The sequence below is a fragment of the Ipomoea triloba genome, chromosome 14, assembly GCF_003576645.1.
Source record: "Ipomoea triloba cultivar NCNSP0323 chromosome 14, ASM357664v1".
NCBI lineage: Eukaryota > Viridiplantae > Streptophyta > Magnoliopsida > Solanales > Convolvulaceae > Ipomoea > Ipomoea triloba.
Window position 1 is genome coordinate 14,886,726 of NC_044929.1, and position 11,715 is coordinate 14,898,440.

The 11,715-nt window shown below is 46.7% G+C and overlaps 1 protein-coding gene across 1 annotated transcript; it reads right to left on the reverse strand.

The window, feature by feature from the left end:
* Nucleotides 1-6,381: 6,381 nt before the first annotated feature.
* Nucleotides 6,382-7,623, reverse strand: LOC116003995. Its single transcript, XM_031243937.1, has one exon. It carries the CDS (start codon nucleotides 7,621-7,623, stop codon nucleotides 6,382-6,384), a length of 1,242 nt encoding a protein of 413 aa, XP_031099797.1.
* Nucleotides 7,624-11,715: the final 4,092 nt, after the last annotated feature.

Here is an 11,715-nt window from a genome sequence, read left to right on the forward strand (position 1 = left end):
TTTATGTGCTAAATTTATTATTGAAATTAATTATGTGAAATATTATGTGATTTTTAGTTATTGTGTAATTTGTGTAATTATAATATGTTAGTATGAATCATGTGGATTTACGTATGTTGTGTATATTGATTTGGCATATATGTATTTTTTAAAAAAGTTCATGTCCCACATACATGAATTGTGTATATAATAATTATGTGAATTATATTTGCATTAATTTGGACAATGTACCCAGCATTTGCATATGTATATGCGCGTAATTTGTGTATTACGTACAGAGTGCAATAATTAGGTTTGAAATGTTGGTATATTGTATTGGGGTATTAGTATTGGTTGGATGATTAGTATTGATGGATTACTTATATTTTGATTATGATATGATAATTAGTATAAAGGTTATTATAGATATAGGTGTAAAGTTGTATGAGTTACTTGGGTTAAAGATTTTGATGTAAGATATGAAATTTGAAGGTTATGGTTATATATGTTTTGTCTCGGAGGATGGAGAAACTTGGAGTTTTTGAACTCTCCTTTTTGTTATCATTATTGTTGTGAGAGTTAAGTTCTCTCTATTTGGTTTGGCCACCGGTTCGTGGATTCGTCCGGTTGGTTTGGATTTGGTTTTGGCCACCGGTTCGTGGATTCGTCCAATTGGTTTGGAAGTTGAAACTTTCCATTTGGATCCATTCCTCCTTGAGACTGTTTATAATAACTACTATTGGACATATGAAAAGTGTGACTAATTATTTGGAAAATTTACCTTTGGTGGTTATTGTGAGAGTTCAGGATACTCTCTATTTGGAATCTAATTTGGAGAGATTGGAATTCTCTCTTTGGTTATTATTTTAAGAACTTGGAAGTGATTCTTTTGATTTGGAAATTGTTGGTGGTTACTTGAGGATTTAAAATATCTCTTTGGTAAATATATTATGATTTAAAGATTTGAGTACTGATGGTGTTGGTTTTATGACTTCTGGGTAGTCAAAGGCGAGCCAACACTACCTGTTAGAATAGCGAGAATATAGGAAATATGTAGGAAAATATAATGAGAGAATATAGGTATTGTATTGCTCTGAATCGCTTCCCCCTCCCTTCTTCTCCCTATGTGGAGGGTTTATTTATACATATTTTGAGCTTAGAGCCCTACAAGGAATAAGAATCCTAGACCGCCTCATATTGGGAGTCCTGTTACATTATAACTAATAAGCCCTAATCTTGCTAATATTACAAGTGCTAAGTCCAATCCTTATCGAACTCTTCTGTAGCTTTGTGTTGAGGGTCCTTCTTGGGCTTTCTTGATCCAATTGCTTTCTTGGGCCGGTCCATGTAGTCCAGGCCTAGTGTATTATCCATCATCTAGTCCCCCACTTTCTTGAGATTTTGTAAAATACAAAGTCTCGGGAAAGTATAATTGTGTTTTCCTGTTTTGTTTGGTCTGCGACATTTTATTTTATTTTATTTTATTTATTTATTTATTTATTTTTGGGACTTCCACCACTATAAATACCTTACTCCCCCCTCATTTTCCACTTCTCCTTTCTCTTTCTAACATCTCTCCTCCTTCCATTCCTCCATCCTTTTCCTCCTTCGTGCTCCACTAGTATGTTTTGTGCTTTTTTTTTTGCCTCTTCCTTTCCCTCCATCCTCTTTTTTGCTATTCATTTCTTTATCATTCATTCGTTCATCATCATTTTTTTTTTGAACCGTTGGAAAAAAATGCCCAGCTGACTGCCTTTCGTGCGGCGGCCGGCGACCGCCGATCGCCGGCAGTCAGCCTGGCTGACTGCCTCGCATGGGGCAGTCAGCCAGACTGCCTCCTCATGCGAGGTAATCAGCCTGGGCTGACTGCCTCCTCGCGCGAGGCAGTCAGCCTCGATTGACTTCCTCGCATGAGGCAGTCAGCCCTGGCTGACGTTTTTTTTTTCTTTTTTTTTTTTTACTTGCTTATATTGTTGTTTTCAGATTTCTAGTTTGTTGGTTTCATCCTTGCCCTCGTTTAGTCGGTCCGGCACCAGGTTAGTGTAAATGCCTAGGGTGGTAATTTCTTCCCCTTCTCACTCTGATTCTGCTGAGGCGGAGGAGTCTTCTGACTTCGAGGCTTACTCTCCTCTTGCTGATGAATCGTTTACCGTTTTTGGGATTTCCTTCTCATCTTCCTGCATCCCTTGGCCCAGGTTCTCTTTCCATTTCGCTTTTGGCCCAAGGCCCGGGTGAATTTGAGGACGTAGAGTTCTTCCCCACTCAGCCTTCTATATTAAAAGAGTCTGATGTTAGTTTAGTTCGTCTTCTATTGGGTCCATCTGCCGAGGTTATTCTGGATACTTCACGACCCGTCTTTGATCCCCCTTCGGGCGGTTATGTAGCATTGTCCCTTCGGGCGGTTATGTATGGGTTTCGGGTACCTCTGTCTCCTTTGTTTAATGAGGTTTGTAGATATTTTAATCTGGTGCCTGGTCAGCTATCTCCAAATTCGTTTCGCTTTGTGGCGACTTTTCTTTCTTTGTGTGACTCTTTGAGCATTCCGCCGACCCTTTCTCTTTTCACGCAGTTTTTTTATGTTGCCGCGGTGGGGTCTCGTTCGCCTGGGTCCATCCAAATCGTTCCGCGTGAGGGATTGCGTTTTGAGGGTATTAACAAATCTTTCAAGCGCTGGAAGGAGCGCTTTGTTTTTGTTCGTCCTGTTGGGGGTGCATTTGATTTTCCTACTTCTTGGCCCACTTATTACTTTAAGCTTGACCGGCCGCCTGCGCCGACCAGGATGTTAGCCCAGCAAGTTTAGGCTTTCCGAGACCTCGGTCCGGTGCAGGTGAATGCTTGTATCGAACTGGAAGCTTTAGAGAACGCTGGGCTGTTACCTACGGGCGCTGCGGATACTGGTCTGTGCTTTCTTCTTTGCTTTGAGAAGCCGTTCTTTTGTTTATGTTCTTTCACCCCTAATTCTTATGTTGCTATATATATATATATATATATATATATATATATATATATATTTTTTTTTTTTTTTTTCAGGTGCTTCCGGTTCGGGGGTCCCATTTTTTGACGCGGTAGGTCCCTCCGCCCCTATTAGTTCTTTTGGTGCCATACCGTCTAGGATGGCCTCTCGACATGACATCCTGCGGGAGCGGTTTCACCGTCTCACACGATCGCATACTACCCGTTCTGCGGCCCCTCCCCCTCTGCCTACTAAAGGTCCTGGCGATAAGGGCAAGAAGTCTGTGGATGAGCCTTCCGCCCCACCGGCTTTTTCTAGTTCCCCTCCGTGTGCCTTGGCCGTCAGGAGCCTTACAAAAGCGGGCCAGGGCGGAGCCTGCTGGAGAGGAGCCATCTGGCTCGTTACCGCAACCCTTGACTCTCACTGTTACCGGATGGACGGATTCTTTGATGTGCGGGACGCGTTTCAATTATAACACCTTGGAATGGGGGGAGAAAGTTATTTTTCCTTGTGATCAGGAGTATATGCAGACTATTAGCGAGGAGGCTCTCGACCGACGGACGATTGTCCACCTTTATCGGGTATGTTTTCGGCGCAATTGGTCCTTATCTTCAGCACATTTGGTCCTTATTTCTTCTTATTTCTTGGGTTGTTTAGGCGATCACTGCTGTTTCGGCCAACCGTAAGTGCTCTCGGGAGCGATCTCAGGAGTTGGAGGAACTCGATGCTCGTTTTAAGGATCTCTCTATGCGGTATCAAGATCAGGTGGAGGCTTCTCATCGCAGCCTGACTACTCAGGCGGAGCTTCGGCGAGCTTGTCAGGAGGCCGAGGAGGGACGTCGTGTGGCTGAGGAGTCTCTTTTTTCTGCGATTTCGGATTATAAAAAATCCGGTACGTTTCACCAGGATGCTTTGGCGTCCATTCGTGGGGCCTCTAATGACTTTGCCTTGATTGGCAAGGATTGGTTGGCTTCTCCGGATGGTGCTCAGTATGCGGCTGAGATGTCATTATAGGATTATTATGAGGGATCTCGGCATATGCAGCAAGAGATCTATGCTACCCTGCAGTCTTCCAATCCTCTGTTCATGCCGACTAATCTGGGGCTTCCGCCCCCTCTTCATTCTTGGGCTGATCGTCATCTAAATGAGGGCCCTGGCGCTCCGATCCTAGGCTTAGGTGTTGCCTCAGGGGTGCATCCTCCGGGCTTTGCTTTTCCATCTTATTCAGGTGGACGACGCGAGATTCCCTTTGATTCTGCGTACCTCAACTCTGCCGCCAATCTCCAGGTTTTAGCTGATCTTTCGAATGCCGAAATTTCTCTTGGTCCTTTGGACAGTGTAGATGGTGCCGGTCTTCAGGATGTACGTGGGGACGTCAGTAGCCAGGCTCCTGGTGTTTAGTTGGTCTTTTTTATGTCTTGCTTAGCGACTATTATGGTATCGATGTCTTTCTTTTGTAGTACTGGTGTATTCCTACTCGTTCTTGTTTATGAAAACTACGATGTTCGTTTTAAGAGTTTATTTGTTCATGAAAACTTATTCATTGTTTACTCCTCGCTTTAAGAGTTTTATGTCATGGTGGGAAGATATATACCTATTGCGTATGTGTTTCTTCCACGCAGTGGTGGGAATACGAGCCTACTATTGGCTAATGGGTGTAGGTATTCCACTTGGTGGTGGGTATATGTCTTCCACTCGGTGGTGGGTATATGTCTTCCATTGCCTAGTGAGTATGCGTTTCTTCCACACGATGGTGGGAATAGGAGTCTGCCACTGGCTAATGGGTATATGTCTTCCACTCGGTGGTGGGTATATGTCTTCCACTCGGTGGTGGGTATGTGTCTTCCACTCGGTGGTGGGTATGTGTCTTCCACTCGGTGGTGGGTATGTGTCTTCCACTCGGTGGTGGGTATATGTCTTCCACTCGGTGGTGGGTATATGTCTTCCATTGCCTAGTGAGTATGCGTTTCTTCCACACGGTGGTGGGAATACGAGTCTGCCACTGGCTAATGGGTATATGTCTTCCACTCGGTGGTGGGTATATGTCTTCCACTCGGTGGTGGGTATATGTCTTCCATTGCCTAGTGAGTATGCGTTTCTTCCACACGGTTGTGGGAATACGAGTCTGCCACTGGCTAATGGGTATATGTCTTCCACTCGGTGGTGGGTATATGTCTTCCACTCGGTGGTGGGTATATGTCTTCCATTGCCTAGTGAGTATGCGTTTCTTCCACACGGTGGTGGGAATACGAGTCTGCCACCGGCTAATGGGTATATGTCTTCCACTCGGTGGTGGGTATATGTCTTCCACTCGGTGGTGGGTATGTGTCTTCCACTCGGTGGTGGGTATATGTCTTCCACTCGGTGGTGGGTATATGTCTTCCATTGCCTAGTGGGTATGCGTTTCTTCCACACGGTGGTGGGAATACGAGTCTGCCACTGGCTAATGGGTATATGTTTTCCACTCGGTGGTGGATAAGTCCGGCTAATGGGTATATGTTTTCCACTCGGTGGTGGATAAGTCCGATGGTTGGGTATATGTTTTCCACTCGGTGGTGGATAAGTCCGATGGTCTAATAATGATACTTGACGCAGCTGGTATTTTGTCTTGAGACGAACGAAGTTTGTTAGTATATATTGCGAGTGTAGCTAAAGTCATAAAGTACATCATATTTCCCGGTTTGACTGGCTTTCTTATTGGTAGAATTTCTTGAGCCGGCCCGAGTTCCATATGCGATCTATTGCCTTACCCTCCATTGTTTCCAATTTGTAGGTGCCGGGTCTAACAATTGCTGCAATCTTGTATGGACCTTCCCAGTTTTTGGCAACCTTTCCTCCTTGGTTTGGCTGTGATGCTTGCCTATCCCTGAGTACCAAGTCGCCTAAGTCAAAGTACTTAGGCTTTACTCGAGCGTCATGGTACCTTTTTACTGCCCGTTGGTATTCCGCCATTCGGCACTGGGCCACATCTCTTCGTTCTTCGAGGAAGTTCTTTCCAACTGCATCATCTGATTGTTCGCTTGATCTTCGTAATGCAATGTCCTATCCGTGGGGCTCAGTACTTCTATAGGGACTTTAGCCTCGAAACCGTATGTGAGGCTGAACGGGGTTTCTCCTGTTGCTCGACGGGGAGTAGTTCAGTAGGCCCAAAGGATGTAGTCTAGCTGGTCGACCCATGCACCTCCTTCCTCTTCTATTCGTTTCTTTAATCCATCCATGATGGTTCTGTTGGCATTTTCTACCTGCCCATTTGCTTGGGGATATGCCACCGATACTTTAGTGTGCTGAATGCCATAATTCTTGCAAAATTCTGAGAAATCCTTGCTATCGAATTGACGCCCGTTATCTGTGACGAGGTGTTCAGGGATGCCAAAACGGCAAATTATCCTTTTCCATAAAAATCGGCGACATTGGTATTCAGTGATCGTTACCAGCGGCTCAACCTCCATTCACTTAGTGAAATAGTCAACGGCGACTATGCAGTACTTGTGGCGTCCTGGGGCTTGTGGTAGTGGTCCTAAAAGATCTACTCCCCATTTAGCGAAGGGTATCGCCGTGGTGACGGGGGTGTAGAAGGTTGCTGGCCTACCTTGTTTTTCTGCAAACTTCTGACAGGTTTGGCAATTTTGGACCTTTTGAATGCAATCGTGGACCATGTTGGGCCAGTAATAGCCTTGGATCAGTAATTTTCTTGCTAAAGTATTGGCTCCTTGGTGAGCGGCGCATATGCCTTTGTGGGCCTCTTCTATTACTTGTTCGGCTTCGCTAGGCTGTAAGCATTTCATTAGCGGGCCACCGAAAGACTTTTTATACAACTGGCGACCTTCCAGCCGGTAAGCTGGAGCTCTTCGTTTGATTTTGGCCGCCTGCGTGAGGTCCAGTGGAAGTTCTCCTTTGGTGATGTAGTTTGTTAATTCCTCCATCCATTTGGGTAAGGGTGGCACGCCTGTTGAGGTGACGGAGGCTACTAGGAGGGATTCTGTACTAGGTGCGTAGATGATCTCCTTTCTGCAAACCTGTGACAAGTGCCTTGGGACTCCTCCCAGGGATATTTTGGACATTAAATCTGCTTCTACGTTCTCTGTTCGGGGCACGTGTTGTATTTCATGTGCCTTTAATTTTTCCAATAAGCCTTCTGTAACGTCTTTGTACATCTTTAAATTTTCCCCTCTAGTTTCAAATGTGCCTTTGATTTGCCCTACCACTAGCCGCGAGTCTGTCTTGATGCGCAGGTTGCGCGCTCCTAGCGCGACTGCCAGTCTTTTGCCCCCGATTACTGCCTCATACCCTGCCTCGTTGTTGGACACCTTGAATTGGTATTCCAGGGAGTAATACACCTTGAACCCTTCTGGCGTGGTTAACATTATTCCCCCTCCGCAGTGCTTGGCACAGGCTGCCCCGTCTGCATTTAGTTCCCACCACTCATCTAGGGCGTAGTTATTTGTTTTTCCTCTCCGGTCCTGCGCCGTGCATTCTACAATGAAGTCTGCCAGTGCTTGTACCTTGATGGAAGGTCGGGGCCTGTACTCAATTCCGTATTGTGTTAATTCTATGGCCCATTTCATCATTCGCCCCGAGGATATCGGGTTTCTCAGTATCCCCGCGAGCGGTTGGTCAGTTAGTACTTCTATTGGGTGGGCTTGGAAGTATGGGACCAACTTTCGCGCGGTGGTAACTAGGGCGTATGCCATCTTTTCTAATGGTGTGTATCGAGTTTCTGCTCCTCTCAGGAGCTTGCTCACGTAGTAGACCGGGTGTTCAGTTCCCTCTTCCCGTACTAGGACAGAGCTCAGGAGTCAGGGCTCGCTCGCTGACTGCCATGTAAAGGTACAGGGTTTCTCCCTCTTGAGGTTTGGCCAGCAAAGGGGGGATAGCATATATGTCTTCAATTCTTCAAAGGAGTTTTGGCATTCTTGAGTCCATTCAAATCCTTCTCTTCTTTTAATTACTTCGAAGAAGGGTAAGGATCGCTCCGCTGACCTAGACAGGAATCGGCTTAAGGCTGCTAAGCGTCCCGTTAGCTTTTGTATCTCCAGCACACTGGTGGGTGGTTACATGTCTAGAATGGCCCTTACCTTCTCGGGGTTGGGCTCTATTCCCCTTTGAGTTACCATGTAACCCAAGAATTTTCCTCCTCGGACCCCGAAGGCGCATTTCTTGGGATTTAATCGGAGGTTGTATTTCTTCATGAGTTTGAAGCAGGCTCTTAAATCCATTGCGTGCTCGGTCTCTTCCTTGCTTTTTACCAATAAATCATCCACGTAAGCTTCCATGGTTTTCCCGAGTAGGCTATGAAACACCTTAGCTACCATTCGAGTGAACGTGGCCCCTGCATTTTTTAAGCCGAACGGCATCACTTTGTAGCAGTAAACCCCATCTGGGGTGAGGAAGGTCGTTTTCTCTTCATCCTTATCGTCCATAAATATCTGGTGGTAGCCTCTGAAAGCGTCCATGAAATTGAGTAGCGCACATCCAGCCGTTTGATCTACTAACTGGTCTATCCTGGGTAAGGGAAAGGGGTCTTTGGGGCATGCCTTGTTGAGGTCGGTGTAATCCACACACATCCTCCATGTAGGTGGTTTTGGCACCAATACGACATTTGCCAACCAAGCCGGGTATACCACCTCCCTAAGGTGTCCAATCTCTAACAGGGTTGCTACTTCTTTTTTCACAAACTCCCTCCGATTTGCAGCCAGGTGCCTTTTTCGTTGTACTATTGGCCGGACGGCTGGGTCTACTGATAAGCGGTGGGTAATAACCGAGCGATCTATCCCGGGCATATCTTCCGGTCCCCATGCGAACAAGATCCTATACACTTGTAATGTCCGTAAGATATCAGATCTGGTTTCTTCCGTTAACCCCTTTCCTATCCGGACCCTTTGATCGGGTTTCGAGCTTTCTAAGGTTACTTCTTCTAATTCTGCGGCGGGTTCTGGCCTGTCCCTGGCTTCTTCTTTGGTGGTCCTTTCTGTGATGGTTTGCACTTGTAGATCTCGGCTTCCTATCTGGCGACATGTGAGGAGATAATAGGATCGTGCTGCTTGGTGATCACATCTAGCGATCCCCACTCCTTCTGGTGTTCAGAATTTCAGACATAAGTGCTCGAGCGATACTACGGCTCCTAGGTCCTCCAAACCCGATCTTCCCAATATCACGTTGTGTGCTGATTTCAAGTCCACCACCACAAATTCCATGTTTATAGCTCGCACCCTAGGGTATTCTCCGATCTCTATAGGCAGGGTGATGCATCCTTCCGGCTCTATGCTATCTCCTGTGAATCCCGCAAGAGGTGTTCTCACTTGGTGCAGGTTCTCCTTGGTTAGTCCCAGCTTGGTGAAGGTTTCGAGATACATGACATTGACGTTGTTGCCCGTGTCTACGAATACCCTTCGAACTGTGGCCCCGTTGACGTCCATTGCAATCAGGATGGCGTCCCTGTGCGGGGTTGGCCCCTCGGGTAAGTCGTCATTTGAGAAGATAATGGGGTCTCTCCGGCCCTTTTTGGGCGGTGCTTTATGCTGTACTGCCCCTATGTATAGTTGTCTGGCCCAGCGTTTCCTTTCCCGAGCGCCGTCCCCACCGACTGGTCCCCCGCAAATCATGTGGATTACGAGTTTGTTGTGTTTTCTGCTACGATTGTCTTGCTCCTCTTGGGGCTCCCTGGTCATCCTAGGGGTCTCGGGTTGCGCTTCGGCTTCCCGTCCCACGGGCCTTCTCTCCTGCCTGGGTCTCTCCGTTTGTCTTTGCCACTAATTCGGCCCTCGAGGCTGTCGGCCTCCCGGGGGCGGTCGTCCCATGTTTCGTTTGAGGGCTATTATCTTTTCTATCAATCCCTCTAGTTCTTTCTGCAAGGTGGTGCATTCCTCAGTGCTATGGGTTGGGGATTCGTGGAATCTACAGTACTTCCCCTGCCTTACCGGTACGTGGTTGACTACTGTTGCGGGGTTTTGTGGTGGGGGATCCTCCCTTACCCGAGGCGGGTGTATCTCATGCATCGCCCTTGCCCCCAGGGTAGGGATGACCCGGGGTCGGTGGGCTACCGGCGGGTGGCTAGGATTGACCCTATCCCTTCGTTTCGACGATCGATCCGCTGGACGCGTTCTCGTTTCCTCCAACGGGCGTTTCTCTCGCCGCCTCTGTTTTTGTCGTAAGGCCTCCTCTGTTTCGGCGTATCTATTTGCTCTTTGTATGGCCTGAGCGTATGTCTCTGGGGTATCAGTTCGGAGACTTGCGAACAGATCACCAGCTTTTAAGGCTTCCATATATAATGTTATAGTTGTCTGGTCATCCAGACCTTCCACCGTTTGTATTTCTTTCTTCCACCTTCCGAGGAATTCCTTTAGGGTCTCCGTCTCCCCTTGTTGTACGGCGGTTAAGGCTGTGAAGTGCCTTTTAGTCTTTATGCTCCCCGCAAAGTATGTCAGGAATTGCTCGTCCAGGGTTTCGAAACAATCAATAGTCCGAGGTGGTAGTGATAAAAACCATCGTTGTGCTGCCCCCTTCAGTGTCTAAAAGAATACCCTACAGTACATTGGGTCTTCTACTCCTAATATCATCATTTTTGCTTGGAAGTCAATCAGGTGGTCACTGGGATCCTCTGTTCCATCGTATGTGGGCATTACCGGGCATTGAAAGTTTTTTGGAGCGCAATATTCTTGTATCTCTAAAGTGAACGGATTGGCGGATAAGAGGGAACGTGCCATCGGTTGATCCCTTCCTCCCTCCATCTTTTTCCGGAGGTCTTTTAGTTCCCTGGCGAGGTTACTTATTTCTATATCTCGATGCTCCCGATCCTGACTCGAGGTTGGATCATAGTTTTCGCCTACGCCTTCTCGTCCGGCGGGGCCTCTTTCTTTCGTGGCTCATCTTCCGGTGGTTTTCCCCCGATCGTCCGACCTGATTTCAGGAATTCGCACAGTTGCGCCGCGACCTCCATTATGTTGGGGGGGGAATTCGTCCGGCTGGGTTTGAGGGACTTCGTCGCCCAGAGACTGCTCCCCTGGACCGATTCTCTCCCCTTTGTGAGGGTCCTCTTGATTGGGTAGCTCGTGCGTGGTGGGATTTTCCTACGAATTTCCCGCTGGCAGGCCTGGTTCCTTCTCCTGTTGTGTAGTCACCATGTTTCTTGAGTTCGGAGGAAAGTACGGGTGAACAGTATCAGATTTTCTCAAGTTCAGAGGAAAGTACGAAGCTTTTCCATATCGATCCCCACAGACGGCGCCAATGTTGGTTTTATGACTTCTGGGTAGTCAAAGGCGGGCCAACACTACCTGTTAGAATAACAAGAATATAAGAAATATGTAGGAAAATATAATGATAGAATATAGGTATTGCATTGCTCAGAATCGCTTGCCCCCCTCCCTTCTTCTCCCTAGGTGGATGGTCTATTTATACATATTTTGGGCCTAGGGCCCTACAAGGAATAAGAATCCTAGACCGCCTCATATTGAGAGTCCTGATACATTATAACTAATAAGCCCTAATCTTGCTAATATTACAAGTGCTAAGTCCAATCCTTATCGAACTCTTCTGTAGCTTTGTGTTGAGGGTCCTTCTTGGGCTTTCTTGATCCAATTGCTTTCTTGGGCCGGTCCATGTAGTCCAGGACTAGTGTATTATCCATCAGATGGTATTATGAAATGTCTTGAGGAATTGATTATATGAAAATGTTGAGATACAGGTTATATGGAGACTATTGAGAAAAGAGTGGTTGAATGAATGTGGATTATGGATAGGCAATGCCTTGATCTCCTAGGAATTTTGTTGGTATATTTATATATACT